Source organism: Calypte anna, chromosome 20 (genome assembly GCF_003957555.1).
Source record: "Calypte anna isolate BGI_N300 chromosome 20, bCalAnn1_v1.p, whole genome shotgun sequence".
Taxonomy (NCBI): domain Eukaryota; kingdom Metazoa; phylum Chordata; class Aves; order Apodiformes; family Trochilidae; genus Calypte; species Calypte anna.
This window is the reverse complement of record NC_044265.1, coordinates 11,717,475-11,737,332: the sequence shown is the minus strand read 5'-3', so window position 1 is coordinate 11,737,332 and position 19,858 is coordinate 11,717,475. Positions and strand designations below refer to the sequence as shown.

Sequence of the window (19,858 nt, the reverse complement as noted above, 5' to 3'; positions counted from 1 at the left end):
TCAAGGGAGAGGTGATCCCTGGTCTTTCCAGTATGCAGACACTTTGTGTGTTATATTCTGTCCCAGCAAGGGATGAGCTGATGGGAAGTTAAAGGTGCATTTTGAGTGGTCTCATTTTGGACTGTATCTGGCTGGCTCAGCTCAGGAGCCTGGCTCCCCCATCTTGTCTTTGCTTTGCAGGATTACATCCTTGTGGTGCCTGAGGACAGCTACAGCTCTCAGTACCTGCAGGAGGAACCCCTGGACAAATCCTATGACTTCATCAGCAGCTGTGGCATCAACAGCTTCTACATCAAGTGAGACCTTTGGCTTTGGGTGGCTTCTCTGCTGCCTGCAGGCTGCACACTCCTCAGGGAATAAAACCTGTACCCTACTTGTGAGGCAGGGAAAGAGTCTGGTTAAGGCTTTCCTTCTCTAATGACCAAACCTGTGGCTATGTGGGGGATGTCACAGGCTCATCCTCCCACTAACTCACTACCCATTGCTGTAGGAGATCCTGTTGGGTTTTGGGGTGGCAGGGAGGCTGTCGGGGTGTGCAGCAAAGTGATTTCCTCCTGCCTGCCTTCCTTCCTCTACAGCCCCAGCGTGTCGTCGAGGTTCTGCCGGGACTCTGCCATCTCACTCTCCCTTTTCTACAACAACGGGGCACAGCCCTGCCAGTGCCACGAGGCAGGGGCCCGGGGCAGCCAGTGTGAGCCCTTTGGGGGGCAGTGTCCCTGCAAGCCCAATGTCATCGGGCGGGACTGCTCCCGCTGTGCCACCGGCTACTGGGGCTTCCCCAACTGCAGGCGTGAGTTCTCCCATCTCCCCCTCTCCTTTCCCAGTACTTTTCTGGTTTGCCTCTCACAGGCTGATCTGGAAAACAGCTGCATTTTCCAGCTCTGTCCTGGAAGCTGAGCTCTTCACCCATTGCCTTCTTCTCTCCTTTTCTGCCCCTCCCAGCCTGTGACTGCGGGACGCGTCTCTGTGACGAGGTGACAGGGCAGTGCATCTGCCCCCCACACACCCTGAAGCCAGAGTGTGTTGTCTGTGAGCCCCAAACCTTTGGCTGCCACCCCCTCATCGGATGTGAGGACTGCAATTGCTCCCGGCCCGGGGTGCAGGAGCTGACAGAACCGGGCTGTGACCTGGACAGCGGGCAGTGCAGGTAAGAGAGAGCCTTCTGCCACCAGCCAGCTCTGGCAGCATCCCTGCTGGAGTGGTGGGACATGTTGGCAGGCTGGAGGGAGGAGATCACAGGATGTTTAGGTTGGAAAAGACCTCCCAAGATCATTCAGTCCAATCTTTGACCAACACCATAATCAACTACTAAACCGTGTCCTTAAGGACCAGGTCCAAATGCCTTCTAAATGCCTCCAGGGATGGTGACTCCATCACTGTCCTGGGCCATTCCAATGCCTGACAACCTTCTCAGTGAAGAAATGTGTCCTAACATCCAGCCTAAACCTCCCCGGGCACAGCTTCCACCCATTCCCTCTGGTCCTATCACATCATTCAGGAGCAGAAGCTGTTTTTCTCCTCACTCTAACCTCCCTTGAGGCAGTAAGAGAGCCATAAGGTCTCCTCTCACCTCTTCTTCTGCAGACCAAACCCCCCCATAGGAACACATCCTCACAGGACTTGTGCTCCAGGCTTCATGAGCTTTGTTGCCCTTCTCTGGACACACTCCAGCATTTCTATGTTCCTTTTATAGTGAGGTGCCCAGAGCTAAACACAGTACCCAAGATGGCCTCACCAGAGCTGAGTACAGAGTGACAGTCACCTCCCTGTCACCTCTCTAGATGTGCAGGTGTCAGTGCACATGGGTTAAGCCCTGACAGCTGCTTCCTGGGGCAGAGGTTTCTAATGCTGCTGCTCTCACTTCCCATCCAGGTGCAAGCCCAATGTCATCGGGAGGCAGTGTGACCTCTGTGCCCCTGGCTACTACCACTACCCCAACTGCCAGCGGTGTGACTGCCACCGGGCTGGCACCGAACCCAGCGTGTGTGACCCGGTCACGGGACAGTGTCACTGCAAGGTCAGTCCTTGATGACCCTCACACAGTGTCTTCTTCCCCAGTTCCATTCTCACCCTGAAAGATTTCCTCCCCCCATCTTTCCTGTCCGTGGAGGCTTGCTCTGTCCCTGGGCAGTCTGTCTCCACCCCATGCCACAACCCCTCCCAGGTAAAGCTCTCAGCCCTGTTGACTCCTGCATGACAGTAGAGTGACTCAAACTGTTCCAAGCCCTTTCCAGGGCTCCTGAAGGCTTTCTCCAGTTGAATTTAGTGTTTGAGGGGTGGTGTGCCAGCAAACCAGCTCAGGGACTGCTTGATCATCTTTCAGCATCTCATCAGTGTGCCTCGATCACTCGTACAGCTATCTCTGTCCTCCCTGAATGCCTTGTGAGAAACTACTGACACTGTTGAGCTTTGCTTGTCTTCCCAGGAAAATGTGGAGGGCCCGAGGTGTGACCAGTGTCGCCTGGGGACGTTTTCTTTGGATGCCAGCAACCCCAAGGGCTGCACCAAGTGCTTCTGCTTTGGTGCGACCGATCGCTGCCGCAGTGCTGAGAAGCATCGGGCAGAGGTGAGAGGAGCCTGCAGCTCAGCTCTGGTCCCTCTGCCTGGCTCTTTGGTGCCCTTGGGTCTCTGTCCTGCATTAATCCTCTGGAAGACACGCTGTGAGGAGAATTATCTTTGTCTCTCTGTGCCTGTCTCCCACTCACTCTCCTTTTCCTGCTCTCTGGGGTCTCAGGGTGGAAAGTCATGGCATGGGGGGCACTGTGCCAGGAGGGAGGCAGGGACGGTGCTCAGCTTTCCAGTGGCTTCAACAGGATGCGTGTGAGGTTGTGAGCCTCTGATCATCCTTTCTGCTGCTCTGGGACTTGATCCTTTGGAGCATCAGCACCGAGATACCCAAATGTAGCTGCACTAGAAGATGGATGGTTGCTCTTCCCCTACAGTTTGTTGACATGAGTGGGTGGCTCTTGTTGAGCAGCGACCGCCAGGAAGTGCCAACAACTCTGAGCCTGCGAGAGCAGCTCCTCCATGCTGACCTCAAGAACCTCCCAGATGCCTACCAGGAGCTCTACTGGGTTGCACCCAGCTCCTACCTTGGGGATCGGGTAAGAGCACGGTGGCAGATGGACCAGCAGTCAGTCACTCACATCCCTGACCCCACCAACACGGGTGGCAGCAGCAGCAGCAGCATGCCTGCTGGCTGCTTCTGCTCCAGGTGAAGATGGGCAGCTCTGAGCCATCTCAGTGGTGTGGACTTGCAGCACCATTTGCAGTCTTGTCTCTCTCTTAGGTTTCCTCCTATGGTGGTCACCTGCGCTACGAGCTGCACTCCAACCCCCGGAGAGGGGACATCTTCATCCCCATGGAGTCCCGCCCAGATGTGATCCTGAAGGTGCAGCCTGAGAAATTTTCCCTGGTGCCCTCTGCTAAATGCATGGGCAGGGTGAGGTGGTGACTGACACCTTCCTTGCTTTTCCCAGGGAAATCAGATGAGCATCATGTTTCTGGAAGCCACTTACCCATCCCCTGGGGAGGCACACGAAGGCCAGCTGCAGCTGGTGGAGGTCAGTTTGCACACAAGTCTGTACCAAGGGCTCAGATGCTATTGAAAGAACAAGACTGGCACGTAGACAGAAGGGACAGTCACTTTGAGCTCAGTGTTTTAGGTGCTGTAAAGACCCAGGAATGTTTTACCTCTGCAAAGCAGCAGCAGGGCTTGGATGTTCAGGTGGCTGTGTTTCCTGCCAGTAAAGTCAGGTCTTCTCCCACTAGGGCAACTTCAGGCATACAGAGACCCACAACCCTGTGTCTAGGGAGGAGCTGATGATGGTGCTGGCAAACCTGGAGCAGCTGCAGATCCGGGCTCTCTTCTCCCCCCTCTCTTCATCCGTGTCCCTGCGCCGTGTGGTCCTGGAGATGGCAACAGACTCAGCTACAGGGATCCGTGCCAGCAATGTGGAGCTGTGCTTCTGCCCTGCTAACTACGAGGGGGACTCCTGCCAGGTGAAAAGGGTGCTAATGGATGTGCTGAGGGGACTCAGATACTCACATTTGGGGGCTCAGCCATGAGGGGTGCTGGTGGCAGCTGTGGGGTTTGGGTGTTTGTGCAGAGCAGTGGTGCCAGGGTACCAGCTCCCAGGCTGACCCCTGAGGGCTTCAGTTGAAACAAAAGGTCAGGTTGTGCAGGAGGAAGGAACAATACCTCCCAGGCTCCCCTCCCAGCACAACCCAGTGCACCTGGGCAGGTGACTTGTCTGCATTTGCCCTGTTGTTGCATCTCCCTGATGGAGAAATCATCCAGGTGGTACAGACCAAAGTTCAGTGCGTGCAGTACCTTGGAACAGGTCCTTGTGTCTGGCCAGTTATCTGCTATTGATGGAAACAGGAGGGAGCCACACTGAAAAAATCTTTGTTGTTGCTTTTAATCTCTTCTCCATCAATACAACCCCATGGGAATGCTGCCATGGAAGCTAAATGAGTCTCTTTGCTTTGCTTGAATGTATTGGGCTGTTTTTTTCAGATCTCCATCTTTTTCTCTGTCCTCAGGAATGTGCTCCAGGTTACTACAGGGATACCAAGGGGCTTTTTCTGGGAAAATGCATCCCATGTCATTGCAATGGGCACTCAGATCAGTGCCTGCCAGGCTCTGGGATATGCCTTGTAAGTAACAGTGAAGCTGTGTGGTATTTTGGAGTTACAAGGTCTGTAGCATGTGATTAAAAAGCTTTTTACATCCTAACTGAGCCAGCAGGACTGTGCCTGAATTGGAATATTATGGGGATGGGATAGGATGGGATGGGATGGGATGGGATGGGATGGGATGGGATGTTTTGGGGGTGGATCCCTCTCAGGGTCAGCTTAGGGTGACAGTTCTGGGAAAAAGAGAGCACTGAAGCATCCAAATACCTGGTGGGGAATACTTTGTGCAGCCCACCATTTCTTGCCATCAGTGCTAAGGCTGCAGCCTGATTTTCCTTACAGAACTGCCAGCACAACACAGAAGGAGACCACTGTGAGCGCTGCAAGGATGGCTACATGGGCAGCCACTCTGCTGCAGAACCTCTGCAGTGTGTTGGGTGTCCGTGCCCTCTTTCAGTTGCCTCCAACAAGTAAGCACCCTTGAGTGGGATTGTCTATTGCTGTATAACCACTGGGAGCCTTTCAGCCAAGGCCCCAGCAGCCTGCACCAAGCAGTCAGCTCACCTGGCACCCATCAGTGGTAAAGGCACTTTCCTCTTCCCAACTTGTCGTTTCAGTTTTGCCATTGGTTGTGTCCACAAGGGCCTCAACATGCAGTGCCTCTGCAAGCCTGGCTATGCTGGACCCAACTGTGAGAGGTAAGGGTGATGGCACCCATGTTTCACCCATTGGCTCTGCTCACAGTGTGCTTTGCTCTGCCAGGATTTATTTTTTAGCCTGCAGATGCCCTGTTGTCATCTCTCCTGCTGCTATATTTTGTTACCAGGGGTGTATCACTTAGCTGTCTTTGCCTTGACTTGCAGTCTGGGGTAAAGGCAGCTTCCTGGGGTGTCGTGAGGCAAAGCACAGAGTGCTTTGAGATCCCTGGGGGTTGCAGCAGTAACAACTGCTGGATTCCTGCACTGGTTTCATTGCACAAGACTCAAGCGTGAGCTGTGGGGGGATCCCCCATCCACACCCAGCTGTGTTTGGACTTGCCTTATTTCTCCAGGTGTGCCCCAGGATACTATGGCAATCCCATGGTGATCGGGAGCTCCTGCCAGCCCTGTGACTGCAGTGGGAACACGGATCCCAACATGCTGTTCAGCAGCTGTGACTCCCTGACAGGCACCTGCACAGGGTGCATGCACCACACGGCTGGCACCCGGTGTGAGCTCTGCAGCCCTGGCTACTATGGGGATGCAGTGGTAGCCAAGAACTGCACACGTGAGTGGGGCAAGAAGCAAGCCCTGGGGAAGGGGAGAATGGGGGACAGGCTGTGTTTAGCACCTTCTCCAGGCTGTGCATTGTCCTGATGAATCACACACTTGGTTGCGTGCATTGCAGGTGGTAATTAAGAAAAAAAAAATAAAAACTCCATAAATCTGCCCTCCAGCATCACAACTCTCTAACCTCTGATCCACCCCTAAATAAAGTCACTAAACCCCACCCAGGCTGGAGCAATATTGCCCAGAGCAGCCACAGCAGCAGCAGTGATGGCATTCCCTCCAGAGCATGGGTTTGCAGAGTCCCCTCCCAGCACTGCCCATCTCCCCCTGGGCAACAGCAGCAGCAGCTCACAAAAAGGGGTCTGCCCTGGGAATAAGTTATGAGCAGGAGCAGATCCAAGAGAAGAGAGGCTCTGTCTTCACTCTGGCTGTGGAAGATAAGGGAGAAATAGGATTCTTCGTTGGGAAGTGGCTTGTGAGTGGCTGAGAAGTCTCCTTGGCATGTAACTGGATGTATTTTTTCCCTGGCAGAGTGCAACTGTTCACCCTGTGGGACAGAGTCATGTCATCCACAAACTGGCCAGTGCTTCTGCAAGACTGGAGTGACAGGCCAGCACTGTGACCACTGCCAGGTGAGGGCCACCTCCATCCTGGGTGACTGTCCTTGGCACGGGGAGGAGGGTCAGCCCTGAGGTTGTCCCCTGGCCTGTTAGCAGAGCAGTGCTGGCAGCCAGGTCTGGATTTGCAGACTCTGCCTGGTGAAAGCCTGGTAAAGATCTGGCAGGGAGTGCTGGAGGCAGCATTCAGCTGCAGCCTGGGCAGTCCTTTCCCTTTGGGAAGCTGCAGCAAACCCCATTTCCCTGCATGGGAACTGGGCACTGCAGGGCAAGGGCAGGTTTGCAGGGCAGTGCTGTTGGTGTCAAAAGGCTCTCACTGCATCTCCATATCTTTGCCTCATTAACAGGAGTTTTGTGGTGATTAAAACCCTCCTTAGAAAGCAAGATGAGGATCCCCCATGGCCTCAGCAGGGAGGCACACGTGCCCTAAGACTGACCAGAGGTGCTCTGCTTTTCCTTAGGAGGGATACTACGGCTTTGAGGGATGCTCGGGCTGCCGGAGGTGTGACTGTGACATCGGGGCAGTGGGGAGCAGCTGCCACCCCCAGACGGGACAGTGCCACTGCCTGCCCGGCGTCAGTGGCTCCCGCTGCCACCAGTGTGCCCCGGGCTACTGGGGCTTCAGCCAGAGCGGCTGCACAAGTGAGTGAGTCCTGCTCCCTGCTTCCTGGTAGTGGAAGTCCCACACGTGGAGGAGTGGGACACGGGTGCTGGTGGTCTTGTGCTGTTTGAGATGTTAAAGGTCAGGGCTGAGCACTGCCCAGGTGGCTGTGCACCTAGCACGGGGGTGGCGAGTGGCTAAGCACGGATGCGATTGCACAGGTGGAATAAAACCTCCTTTTCCCCTCCTTCTGAGGAGTGCAAGAGCAGAAAGTGATGCCGTGGGTGTTTTCCCTGTTGTTGCTCTCAGAGTGTGAGTGCAGAGGGGGCTCCTGTGACCCACGCACGGGGCAGTGCACCTGCTCCAATGGGCTGACCGGGAAGCAGTGCAACATCTGCCAGCGTGAGAACGAGATCCCCGTGGCCAGTGGTGCTGACAGCATGAGGTGTGAAGGTCTGTATCCTGCACGTCTGTGTCTGGGCACCTATGTCTGTGTCCTGGGGTGAGGGAAGCCCCAGGGAAGGGCCCTGTGCTGACTGCTCTGTTCCCCTGGCAGTGTGTGACAGCTGTGTGCTGCTGCTGCTGGAGGATCTGCAGAACATGGAGAAGTCCTTCCCCTCCATCCGTGGGCAGTTGGTCAACCTCAACGCCAGCTCCATTGCCTGGGCTCGTCTCCACGGGCTGAACAGCACTATGATGACCATTGTGGTAGGTGGAAGGTTTTCCATCACTTTCTGACCACATGTCCTGGCCAATTCATCTAATTGCAGCTCATTTTTGTTGTTGTTTTGTTTTGTTTTCAGAACCAGCTGCGTGAGTACCTGAGGGCTGTGAACAAGGTCAGACAAAGGGCTGATGAGCTGGAGGATGAGAATGTGGACCTCACACAGGACCTGAATGCACTGCAGCACAAAGTAGGGTATTTCTCCTTCTTCCTTTGCCAGAGCACAATTCCATCCATTTATCTAAAACAAGGGCTTTGAAGGAGCCTGGCTGAGGCAGGATGGATCTAGGCTAAGGGCTTGGGGTCTCTTATTTAGTGTTCAAGCTAGATTACCTGCACTCCTCCCAGAAAGTACTCTCAGCCATTTTGTGATATTGGTGGTTGCTTCTTGATTAATTACTTGCTTTTCTTACTTAAATAATTAAAAATAAATTCAGTAAAACATCATTTATCCAAGAAGCATACAAGAAGTAACATAAGCATCCAGGTACCTCTGGGAGGTATCCATGTCATCTCACACTTCAGCTAAGCCAGTTGGGTTTTTTTTCTTGTAGATGACAATGACTCACAGAGAAGCAAACAGGATTGAGCAGCACTCAAGAGAGACTCACCAGAGGGGGGAGCAGCTCCTGCTAAATGCCCAAAGCATTCAGAAAGGCATTGCAGGTAGGTAAAGAAAAGTTTCAGCCTTCTGGGCTTTTCCTTGCTCTTGCTTTCAAACAGCACTGAGTACAGCATCACTTAGAGCTGTGGAGGAAACAAGGGAAGATACAAATGAAATGGAGATCCCTGCAGAATCCTGGCTGTCCAGGTAGAGCAGGATTAGAGTGAGCCCCAGCTGTCTGTCTTTATTAAAAAAAAAATATTTTAATTATTTAATCATTTTAAAAATGTTAAACTTGCACAAATGTTATTAAAAACACATCAAACCAGTACAATTTGTACTACTTGCTTTCCTTAGCAAAAAGAGGGAGGGACTGGCTGGAGGAAAGGAAGTCAAGCCACCAAAAGATGCTTGAGATGGGGCATGTGTCACTGTAATGTCCAAGGAGACAGAAACGTGGGGCAGTGCCCCCAGTGGTCTGAAGGAATTTGTGTGCCTGAGCACTGCATGAGAGCTGCAGTTTGCTGAGGGTGATGTTAGAGGGGAAGGATCTCGGGGGGGATTCTGAAGGCTCTGGGTTGCTAAAAGCTAACGGGGAATCTGGATTTCTCTGCAGACTTGGTGCAGCAAGTGGCCAGGATTGGGGCAGCAAACGCCAGCACCACCTCCACTGAGGAGTTCCGGCAGAAGATGGCAGAGGTGGAGAGGATGCTGAGGGAGATGAAGGAGAGGAGCCTGGGCAGCCAGGAGGAACTGGCAAGGAATGAGCAGGAGGAGGCACAGAAGTGTGAGTCTATGGGACAGGGCTGCACAGATCCTGCTGGGTCTCTCTGTTCCTCAAAGCCTGGCTGAGAGCCCACGTGAACACAACCCATCATGGTTGTGTTTGGAGAGTCCTGTTAGTAAAATGGGAATCCCAAGAAGTTTTGCTGCAGGTTGAGAGTCCCCACTTGAGAGTCCCACTCCATTTATGGGCTTTTTTCTCTTAAGGTGAATTTTAGAGCAGACTGTACAAGTAGTTCTGCTTGATGTCCAAAATGACAGTGCTTAGAACCAGGTGTTACCAGTATAATGTATGCATCACACGTGGGTGTCAGTAAGTCACCCCATGTTTCTTCATGTTCACTGTCCCAGGAAAGGGGTCTAGAGTGTCACCCAACAGTCCCACCACCCTCAGCAGCTCTGCAGACAGGACCAAGGGCTTGGGTTGTGCTCCCACACATTGCATTACCAGGCACACTTGGGGTTTCAAAGACAATTTTGGATGAGATCCTGTGCTACCCAGGCTGAATGAGGGAGGGAAGATGGTCACTTATGGCCTTGATGCCTACCAAGTGAGGCCAGAACCAGGCTTTTCCACAGCATAGGAAGAGCCCTTTACCAGGGGAGGATGAATTGTCCACAGTTCTCATCTCCTCCATCCTCAGTGCTGCATCGGGTGAGGAGTGAGCTGCATGCCCGCTGGCAATCCAACCAGGACCTGGTGAGCAGCATCCAGGACAGGCTGCTACAGCACAGCTCCCAGCTGATGGACCTTCGTGATGCCCTCAACGAGGCTGTGAACAAAACCAGGCAGACAGAGGACTTGAACAGCCTGAACCGCAACAACCTGGAGGAGAGTCAGGTAGTCCTTCCCCAGGAGGTCCTGTACTGCTATGCAGTGAGCTGGGGGACAACCCCAACCCTGCCACTGCCTAACTCTGCATCTCTGTGTCCTAGCAAAAGAGCCGTGAACTCCAAAAGCAGCATGCACTGGTGCAGGAGACCCTGAAGATGGCCAAGGACTCCCTGGCCCAGGTCTCTGACTTCCTACAGAAGATGGAGAGTGCAAAGGAGGTTAGTGGTGGAGGTACTGAATTCAGAATGGGCAGGTTGTAAGGAGGTGGCAGCCCTCAGGGGTGATGCATTTCCTTCCAGGCATATGAGAAGCTGGCAGCCCTGCTGGATGGGGCAAAGCTGCCCCTGACTGAGCGGGTGAAGAAGTTCTCCCCAGCCAGCAGCAAGATCCCCATCGTGGAGCAGGCAGAGGAACATGCCCAGCTCCTGGATGAGCTTGCAAGGAACCTGTCAAGGTGAGGCACTGGTCCTGACACTCAGCAGTCAGGCCATCTCCTGCCAGAGTTAGGAATGGGAAGCTGGCATTCCCATGGGGTGCAGCAGGGTGCCATCTCCAAAGGTTTTTCCTGGAGATCATTTTGTGATGGGTAACCACAGGGGTTTGTCCTGGGGAGGTATGTGCAAGAGCCCAGCCTGAGCAGTCTCTGTGGACTTGATGGCTTCGTTTTCCAACACAGCATTATCCAGGGCACAAACCAGGATGGCTTCATCCAGAGGGCAATCGATGCCTCCAATGCCTACGCCAGCATCATTGAAGCTGTGAGAAAAGCTGAGCGAGCAGCCCACGATGCTGATGAGGCAGCCAGCCAGGCTTTGATGGTACGTGCTGTGAGGAGCCCCTTGAAGATGAGCAAAAGCCAAACTCCCTTGATAGTCCTTCAGCTTTTCACACCTGCACGCAGGGCTCTGCTGCCTCTTCCCTCTGAGGCTCCAGCACTTTGTTCTGTGCCAGAGAGCAGAACCTCTGCCATGGCTCGGGGGGTTTGGGTCTCCCCACCAGGCCCCCAGCAGCACACACCCCACATCCAGTTGTCTGGATGAGCATTTTCACACTCCCAGGCAAGGCTTGTTTATTTTCTAGAGTGTCATATCAGAAAATCTCGGGGCCATCTCTAAAGAGCTGAAAAGGAACAGCAGCTACCTGGAGGAGGCTGTGAGGAGAGAGCAGAGAAAACTCAATGGGGGTGAGAGAAGCTCCTTGGAAGGGGTGATGTCTCTTGGGCTGGACTGAGGTCCAACACACAGCATATGCATCTGTTTCATTGCAGCTATTAAAGGCACTCTGCAGACAGCAAAGGACAAGCTGGCTGACCTCCGGCTGAAGAAGGAGCAGCTCCTGAGCCAGCTCCAGTCAGTGCAGGACATGTTGGGAAGGGACCAAGGTTTGTCTCAGGGTAGCCCAGGCTGTGACCTAAGGGTGCTTTCTCTCCCCTCCTGGATATCCCAGAGATTTTTCTCCTCTCTTTCCAGAGGACACAAAAGAGGCCCTCCAGAATGCCAAAGCAGCAGCTGCTGAGGCCAATGAAACAGCTGCAAGAGTGGAAGATACCTTGAGCACCATGAAGAAGAACCTGGATGAGTGGAAAGACCAGTATGGAGGCCTTCGAAATGAAGACCTGAACCAGGCAGTCCAGGATGCCAGGAAATCTGGTGAGTGCTAAGCCTGCTGGGGCGTGGACAGGCATCCCCAGAGAGCTCTGTGCATGGACAAGACATCCCCAGAGAGCTCTGTGCTTTTGGAAGTTGTGCTTGGCAGCTCCACGTCAAGAGTAGAGGTAGGTAGCAGCCAATATGGGCTGCTTGAAGTCCCGTCCCTTTATTTTTTTGTCTCTCCCTGCAGTATCTATGTCACATATACTTCTTCTGCAGCACTAGAGCATTTTCACAACCCCCCTTCAAGGCTGTTGGATTTAGGGGATTGTTCTGTGACTCTGTTCCCAGTGGCTCCTGCTTTGACTTCCATGTCTCAAAACTGCCCGAGCTTTACATCTCCCTTCCTTACTAACCTTCAAAACCTCTGGTTCCTCCCCAACCCCAGTGTCTAGCTTGGAAAGCACCATCCCACTGCTGCTGGAGAAGCTGAGCAACCTGGAGAACAGGAGGAACAAGAATGCCACCGTGTCCGAGAACATCGTGCGGATCCGGCAGCTCATCACACAGGCCAGGAATGCTGCCAGCAAGGTAGGCTGGTCCATGGGCCTCCAGGGGCTTACCTCAGGGCAGTATGCAGATGGAAGGGCTACCAAGAAGAGCTCTGGGGCCACCAGGGTCCTTTTCTCATGGGGAGACTTCTAGAGAATGCTTTGAGCTAGAGCTGGCAGTGACAAGAGCAGTGGTTTCAGTGCTGTGGGGTTTCTCTCCCTCCAGGTGAAAGTCCCCATGAAGTTCAATGGCAGCTCAGGGGTGCAGGTCCGGCTGCCCAGCAACCTGCAGGATTTGGCAGCCTACACATCCCTCAAATTCTACATCCAGAACCCTGAGCCCAGGAGCCGGCAGCGACGGCAGGAGGGGACAGAGGAAGGGCGGTTCGTGCTCTACCTGGGCAGCCGGGAGGTGAGACAAGGCAGGGGGACAACAGGACCCTTTGTTGGTGGCACCAAGGGGGTCGTGGCTGGACATCATTCCCTTTCCCATCACTTATTCCCAGAGTGGCTTTGTAGGAACACAAGCCCTGGGAGCATCCATCATCCTGGCTGGAGGTGGATGGGGGGGCTTGGTCCTGGGACCATCATGGAGAGCATCTCCTGGTACCAGCACATGGCTCTCTCTTTCTCTCTCTTTCTCTCTCCCTGCTTTCAGGCCACTGGTGACTACCTGGGTATCGTGCTCAAGGACCACAAGGTGCACTGGGTCTACAAACTGGGTGCTGAGGAGCCAACCTCCCTATCTGTTGACGAGGATATTGAGGAGCAGTTTGCTACCATCAGCATCAACAGGTAGGAATCTGATGGGACACATCCTGAGGAAGTTGAGGAAGAGCCTGTCCCTGCAGTGGATGCAGGCAGTGCTGTGCCCCAGCACAGGCAGGCTCTGAGCTTACAGGGGTGCTGTGGACTCCATCCCCAGCCCTCCCTAAATGCCTGACACTGAGGTACCCCAGAAAAACAAGCAGGGAGATTATGGTGTCTTACCATGTTGTGGGTGGTCTGGGGGGGGGTCCTACAGAAGAAGAAGGATGAAGCTGATCATGAGGGCTCCTTCCAGCCCTGTGGTAGTGCTGGGAACACGAGTGCTGACTCCTCTGTATGCTACTGTGGGGTCCCTGCTGGGAGTTGCACCTCTTTTTGGTAGGGCTGTATGGGGAGGCCCTCTGCTCAGGGGGAGGGTGGGGTCTGCTCCTCTTTGGGGGTCTCCCCTTGTCCTGACCATCCATCCCTGCTGCAGGATCCTGCAGTATGGACACATGTCAGTGATTGTGGAGAGGCAGACAGTGCACGAGACCAAGGGAGAGAGCGTGGCCAAGGGGGAGCAGGGGCTGCTCAACCTCGACCCACGCAACGTGGTGTTCTACGTGGGTGGTTACCCTTCCAGCTTCACGGTGAGACAGGGAACAGGGTGGGGGGGCTTGTGGAGGTAGCAGTGATACCTTTGGAGTTTCCCGGGTGGGGAAAACCCCCTTGATTTCATGGGAAAACCAGGATCAAAGTTGCCTTTACTGTCTGGTTTTGTTCCCAGCCTCCTCCTGCTTTGCGTTATCCCAACTACCGGGGGTGCCTGGAGCTGGACACCCTGAATGAGGAGGTGGTGAGCTTGTACAACTTCCAGCACACCTTCCAGGTGGATACAACTGCTGAGAAGCCCTGTGCAAGGTAGGGCACAGTGCCCAGAGCCTGGGGCAGCTCTGGTCTGTGGAGCTTACCCTGCTCCTTGGCTTCCCCAGGGCATGACAATTGGCTTTGGAGTGATGCCTTGGGCCTCTTCTTGCATGGTTCAGGTCCAAGTCCACAGGAGACCCCTGGCTGACTGATGGCTCCTACTTTGATGGCACTGGTTATGCAGAGATCAAGTTTGAGAGCCAGTATGGCACAACCAAGCGCTTCGAGCAGGAGATCCGGGTGGTCTCCTACAATGGCATCCTCTTCTTCCTGGAGAATCAGGCAGGTGCTTGCTCCCCTGGGGGAGCCTTCACCCCTCAGCCAGCGGACTGGGACAATCCCAGCCCCACTTGCAGGCATTCCCAGTTCAGAGCCTCAGGGAGAAGAGGGCTTTGGGGGTGGCAGTGTTTCTGCACTGTTGTTAAAAGCCACGGGAGGGCTGAACCCAGACCTCCCAGCAGAGACCGTGGCTTCTTTGGTGCTGGAGGGACTCCCTGAACTCAAAAAGCACCCAAGCACCAAGCCAGACCAGGGTTCACTGGGGCAGGTGGTGCTGCACGGAGCCTTTCCAGCCCGTGGTGCCATCCCTGTGCCCCATGCCAGGGAGATAAATCCCCCAGTAATGGTCACAGTGATGGCTCAAGGCACCAGCAGTGGAACAGAGGGTAGGTGGGGCTCAGCACCACAGCCAGACAGCAGGACATGGGGCTGAGTGTCCATCCTGCCTCCCTCAGGGTCAGTTCCTGTGTTTGGCCATCCGGGATGGGAAGCTGGTGCTTTACTACGACTTCAGCACTGGGCTGGAGATGGCAAAACCCAGCAGCAACTCCTCCTCCCTCGCTGTCAGCAGCACCACCAACAAAGCAGTAAGGACCTGACCCCTTGGGCTGCCCTCTTGGGATGGACCTTGTTGCCCCTAGGCTGGCAAGATAATTTTTCTCCTCTTGTCTCCAGATCCAGATTTTTCTCCTCAAAATGAACAACAAGAAACGGATCCTGGTGCGGCTGGAGCGCCTCACCATCTTCATGGTGGAGCAGGAAAACTCCCTGGAGAATGCTGTCTCCTACTATCTGGGTGGTGTCCCCCCAGATGTGCTGCCCCCCAGGTGGGTCCATCCAGCACTGGGGTGGGACTTTACACATCTTCCCTTCTGCTGGCCTTAGTGGTGGCCCTGGCCCTTTCTCAGCCACATTCAGTGCTGTTGGTGTCCTACTGAAGGTCAGGGGACAGATATCCTTGTCCTGTCCCTCACTATGAGCTTTTGAGGACGGTGTTATCTCCCATCTCTGGTGAGGGATGAGGTGCTGGTGGGTGTCACTGAATTCTCCTGGTGTTGGGTGCTTTGGAGCAGCCTTGTGCCTGAGATAGTGGAGATACCTCAGCTCCTTCCAAAACACTCCATTTGAAGAGCTGCAGGGACAGATCCTGCCCAGGGCTGTCTTCATCACACCGTGTTTTCTTCTCCTGCAGCTTGAAACCACTTTTCCCCACGGGTGGGCCCATCCGGGGCTGCATGAAGGGTTTGAAGGCTCTTGGCAAATACGTTGACCTGAAGCGCATGAGCACCGTTGGTGTCAGCTATGGGTGCACCTCAGACCTCCTGGTAAGCACAAAGCCCTGGCAGCCTCTCCAGCCTGCTGGAGAAGAAGGGGTCTGTCTGGGAAAGGGAGCAGAGGACCTCCAGCACAGACCTCATCTCCCATCCTTCACACAGAAACAAACATAAAGCCCCCAGGTCCTCAGTGCGGGGGTGTTGTGGTAGGTTCTCCATGTGGAGAGGTTGTCCATGTGGAGAGGTTGTCCATGTGGAGAGGTTGTCCATGTGGAGAGGTGGTCCATGTAGAGAGGTTGTCCATGAAGAGAGGTTGTCCATGAAGAGAGGTTCTCCATGTGGAGAGGTTCTCCGTGAAGAGAGGTTCTCCATAGCACTGGCCAGACCCAATGAGGACCTGAGGGTCCCAGTCACCCTCCCAACACCCCTGCGACACCAGCACCAGGGTCTCACCTCACATCTGTGGTGTTCCTTGCAGGTAGCACGCACAGTCGGTGTCCATGGCCATGGCTACCTGACCCTGGCCCTGAAGGATGTACCGGGGCTGCAGAACTTCTACAGTGGCTTTGGCTTCCAGACAAACCAGCACCAGGGGCTGCTCTACCTCCACACCACTCAGGTGGGCACCTGCAGCCCCCCTGGGTTCAGCAGCAGAGCAGAAGTGTCTGCCCTGACTCTGGGGCTGCTCCTTTTTTACAAACAACGGATTTTGGTGGTGCCGGGGAGGGTGAATCCACAACAAAATCTCCACCCCGAGCTCCGGGAGGGTGGTGGGGAAATCAGGCCCTTTTTTGGGGCTCAGCTGATGAGCAGCAATGAGGTGATGCTTTCTGCAGGAGGGGACATGCCAGGTGTCCCTGCAGCGAGGACAGCTGACCCTGAACCTGCTGGGAACTGAGGTCACCACTGGAAACGTCTACGCAGATGGCAGAGCCCACTACGTGGCCTTCTACAGCGATGCCCGTGGGTACGTGTCCTGATGGTGCCTGGGGGGGGGTGACATGCTGCTGGCTGTGGGGACAGGCTCAGCCCCATCTGCTGCTCTTTCCCCACAGGGTCAGGCTCTACGTGGATGATGAGCTGCAAGACCCCACGGCGGGTGCTGGGTCCACCCGGCGGCAGCGGCGGCAGGAGGGGCGACCACGTTTCCATCTTGGGGGCTCACCAGAGCCAGGAGACCTCAGCAACCTCACTGGCTGCATTGGGAATGTCTTTGTCAAGAGGTGAGCATTGCCATGGCACTTCCCAGAGATGCAGAGCTGCTTCTTTTTTGGGATACGGACTCTTTTTTTGGGACGTGGATTTGTTGCTGGATTCTGGGCTCTGTTTTGGTGGGGTTTGGCTCTTTTTCTTGAGCTTTGAGCTTTTTGTTGGGTGTTGGGCTCTGTTTGTTGGGACACGGGCTGTTATTGCTGTGTTTTAAGCTCTTTTTTGGGGATATGGGCTCTGTTTTCTTGTGGGTTTGGGCTCTTTTTTTGGCTGTTGGGCTCATTTTTTGGGATCCATTCTCGTTTTCCCTCCTCCTCCTTTCCCTCCTCCTCTGGGCTGGCCCGGTGACGTGGATCCCTTCTCCCTGCATGTAGGATATCAGAGCCACAGATGGTGGTGGACCTGCAGCAGAATGTGGAGAACATCAACATCACCATGAGCTGTCCTTGGGCTGAGCAGCTGCAGCAGCTCAGGCTCACTCCAAAGAAGGACAGGCGGAAACCCAAGGTACCAACCACTGCCAAAACTTCCCCCATCCTCCTCCCTCTCCTTCTCAGGTGCCACCTTTGCCCTTTGCAGGGGTGGTGGCCACACTTGGTGCATCTGTTGTAGGTGCTGAGCAAGCCCCTCTCAAAGGATCGCCGCCACGATGGCGAGGGGCTCTGCAACCTCCACCTGCAGCCCCAGGCAGCCGGGGGCACCTTCCGTTTTGGGGGTTCCCCAAGCAGTCGCTGGGAGTTCAAGGAGATCCCACCTTCCTTTGGCTGGAGGTGAGGTTCACCCCCTGTGCCCACCCTACATGAGCTCAGCCCCAGGGACCATCGCTTGGAGAGCAGGCATCCCACGCAGGTGGGGGTGAGCAGGGTGCTCCTATCAGTCCCATATCCCTGCAGGTCCCATTTCTCCCTGGAGGTGAAGCTGAACTCTTCCAGTGGGTTGCTCTTCTACGTGCTGGGCAAACGGGGCACCTTCATGGCTCTCTTTGTCTCCAACGCTCGCTTTGTTTTCCTGCTGGACCTCGGTGGGCGCCGCCTGCGCATCCGCAGCAAAGAGAAATTCCGGGATGGGCAGTGGCACACGGTGAGTGGAGGGTTGAGGTCAGCAGGACCTCCTGGAGCTGCTTGGCTTCCATAAACCCCACCCTTGTTGCTGAGTGCCCAGGCAGGAGTCAACTTGGTTCGTCCCTGCTCTGAGCACCACTTCCTGATTCCACACAGGACACCTGGGGTCCCATGGGAGTAAAGGGGAGAGGAAAAGCACAGCCAGGGATGGCTGAACTTCCCACCTGGGGTTTCCCTTCCCTGGGTGCAGCCCTGGGGTTTTTCCCAGCCCTGGAATCCCCCAGCCTTGATCCTGACCTTTGGTTCTTGCAGGTCTTCTTCAGCAGAGACCAGGGCCGAGCCCAGCTGGTCATTGATGGGCTGCGAGCCCAGGATGCTGCAGTGGCCACCACAGGGCTCTTTGTGGCCCGGACCCCCTTGTACATAGGGGGGATCCCACCTGGAAAAGCCCCAGCTCACATACCGGTAAGGGCTGGGTGATCCCATGGCATCACCCTATCCAGCCAGGTCCCAGTCCCATGGCATTGTCCCACGCCTGTCCTTTTTTGACCCCTCCACACTCACCCTGCTGGCTGCTCTCCACAGGCTGCAGCAGCCTCCAGCTTCGATGGCTGCCTGAGGAACCCACAGCTGGACGGGAAGCCCCTGGGTCCCCCCTCACACACCTTTGGGGTGACACCGTGCTATGAGGGTGCCCTGGAGAACGGGGTCTTCTTCTCTGCGGACGGCGGGGCCATCACCTTAGGTAACCCCACGGCAGCCCTGGCACTGGGAGGGACAGTTTCCATGAGTGGTACCTTGTCCCTTTCCTCACCAGAAGCATTTCACTTCCAGCTGATGCCGTGACAACCGAGCAGGACTTGGAGGTGACACTGGAGGTCCGTCCCCGCAGTGCCTCTGGACTCATCTTCCATGTTAGCACGAGGAGAAGCCACCACCTGCTGCTGTACATGGAGGAGACAAAGGTAGTGGGAGAGGGGCTTTTCCCCATGGGTTTTCAGAGGCAGCAACCACCTCCTGCCCATCCTGCTCAGCTCGCTGGGCTCCTCTCATGGGTTTGTTTGCCACACCAGGTCACTGTGAGAGCACACGCTGGGGCTGATGAGTTCTCCACGTCAGTGACATCTCCATCTCTGTGTGACGGGCAGTGGCACAGCATTGCAGGTGAGGTGACAGCCAGCCTTTGGCTCTGGGGTGCTGCTCCACTCCTTCTGCTCAGCCCCCAGCTCCTGGGGGAAGCCTGGGCCACTTCCCTGGGTATTTGAAGCCCAGCTCCCACCTGTGTGCACTTGATTTGGGAGATGGCAGCTGCTAATGAAGTAATTTCCTAGTTAAGAGTCCTTGCCTGCTGGTGCCATTGCTGCCAGCTGGTGGGCAGGAGGAGCAGGGTGTTTGGACCTGCTGACCCAGGGCTGTCCTGCTGAAAGGCAAAGCCTGAATTGTGCAGATTGTCCAAAGGGCTCAAAACCTGGGACCAGGGACGTGCCAGGACTCACACGTGTACAGCAGGCAGAGCCTTTACTGGACCTGCCACTGCCCAAGAGCCAGGGCTTTGTGTTGCATCCAACCCACCCTGGGGTGGGGGGTCGCTGCTGCAGCCCCCATCTCTCAGCCCAGCTCTCTTTTAAGCCCTTATCTTGCTTGACCCAGCACTGAGAGGGCCAGCATGGTGCATTTTCAGCTTCAGGAGATCTCCCCATCCATGGCCAGAGCCAATGTGAGCAGATCCCCTCACACTGTCCCACCCAGCTGGGACAGGGACAGGGCAGCCCTCTGTGCTAGGTCAGGAAAGTGGCTGCTGCAGGTTTGGGGGAGATTCTCCAAGCTCTGGGTGGTTCCTCTGACCCTCCCAGGGGTTTGCACAAAGGGCAACTCACTCTCCAGGTGAGGGAGCAGCACTGACTCCTTGTTTTCTTCCCAAGTTACCAAATGGAAAAACATAATCCAGGTTGATGTGGACGCAGAGGGCAACTACACCATGGGACCCAGCCAGCCCCCTGCACCCAGCACGAGGGCCACTTTCTACCTGGGAGGGCTGCCAGGTGAGTGGGAGGATGGTCCAGAAGGAAGTTCCCCAAAGCCAGGAGAGATCTTGCACTACTCCAGGTGCAAGATGGAGCTACTTAACCCCCTCCCCTTTTATCAGCCTGC

At 55.2% G+C, this 19,858-nt stretch overlaps 1 protein-coding gene across 3 annotated transcripts in view; it reads left to right on the top strand.

Annotated features, from left to right (window-relative positions):
• The window catches only part of LAMA5 (laminin subunit alpha 5), an 88,615-nt gene that overhangs the window by 67,373 nt on the left and 1,384 nt on the right, over nt 1–19,858 (top strand). For all 3 annotated transcript variants that reach the window (XM_030463266.1, XM_030463265.1, XM_030463264.1), the window contains exons 33-79: nt 181–296; nt 579–790; nt 943–1,147; nt 1,873–2,017; nt 2,426–2,566; nt 2,943–3,104; nt 3,290–3,391; nt 3,480–3,563; nt 3,772–4,002; nt 4,546–4,659; nt 4,981–5,108; nt 5,256–5,336; nt 5,690–5,904; nt 6,438–6,538; nt 6,985–7,165; nt 7,434–7,577; nt 7,681–7,832; nt 7,928–8,038; nt 8,403–8,514; nt 9,069–9,239; nt 9,880–10,076; nt 10,172–10,288; nt 10,370–10,524; nt 10,747–10,888; nt 11,151–11,253; nt 11,338–11,451; nt 11,540–11,719; nt 12,108–12,250; nt 12,437–12,622; nt 12,869–13,005; nt 13,454–13,607; nt 13,745–13,878; nt 14,004–14,166; nt 14,619–14,750; nt 14,839–14,990; nt 15,356–15,488; nt 15,916–16,056; nt 16,274–16,404; nt 16,493–16,660; nt 17,021–17,153; nt 17,259–17,416; nt 17,540–17,726; nt 18,020–18,172; nt 18,293–18,452; nt 18,542–18,672; nt 18,781–18,871; nt 19,630–19,749. In XM_030463266.1, coding sequence (XP_030319126.1) covers nt 181–296; nt 579–790; nt 943–1,147; nt 1,873–2,017; nt 2,426–2,566; nt 2,943–3,104; nt 3,290–3,391; nt 3,480–3,563; nt 3,772–4,002; nt 4,546–4,659; nt 4,981–5,108; nt 5,256–5,336; nt 5,690–5,904; nt 6,438–6,538; nt 6,985–7,165; nt 7,434–7,577; nt 7,681–7,832; nt 7,928–8,038; nt 8,403–8,514; nt 9,069–9,239; nt 9,880–10,076; nt 10,172–10,288; nt 10,370–10,524; nt 10,747–10,888; nt 11,151–11,253; nt 11,338–11,451; nt 11,540–11,719; nt 12,108–12,250; nt 12,437–12,622; nt 12,869–13,005; nt 13,454–13,607; nt 13,745–13,878; nt 14,004–14,166; nt 14,619–14,750; nt 14,839–14,990; nt 15,356–15,488; nt 15,916–16,056; nt 16,274–16,404; nt 16,493–16,660; nt 17,021–17,153; nt 17,259–17,416; nt 17,540–17,726; nt 18,020–18,172; nt 18,293–18,452; nt 18,542–18,672; nt 18,781–18,871; nt 19,630–19,749 — 6,823 coding nt within the window. The remainder of the gene's footprint in view (nt 1–180; nt 297–578; nt 791–942; nt 1,148–1,872; nt 2,018–2,425; nt 2,567–2,942; nt 3,105–3,289; nt 3,392–3,479; nt 3,564–3,771; nt 4,003–4,545; nt 4,660–4,980; nt 5,109–5,255; nt 5,337–5,689; nt 5,905–6,437; nt 6,539–6,984; nt 7,166–7,433; nt 7,578–7,680; nt 7,833–7,927; nt 8,039–8,402; nt 8,515–9,068; nt 9,240–9,879; nt 10,077–10,171; nt 10,289–10,369; nt 10,525–10,746; nt 10,889–11,150; nt 11,254–11,337; nt 11,452–11,539; nt 11,720–12,107; nt 12,251–12,436; nt 12,623–12,868; nt 13,006–13,453; nt 13,608–13,744; nt 13,879–14,003; nt 14,167–14,618; nt 14,751–14,838; nt 14,991–15,355; nt 15,489–15,915; nt 16,057–16,273; nt 16,405–16,492; nt 16,661–17,020; nt 17,154–17,258; nt 17,417–17,539; nt 17,727–18,019; nt 18,173–18,292; nt 18,453–18,541; nt 18,673–18,780; nt 18,872–19,629; nt 19,750–19,858) is intronic.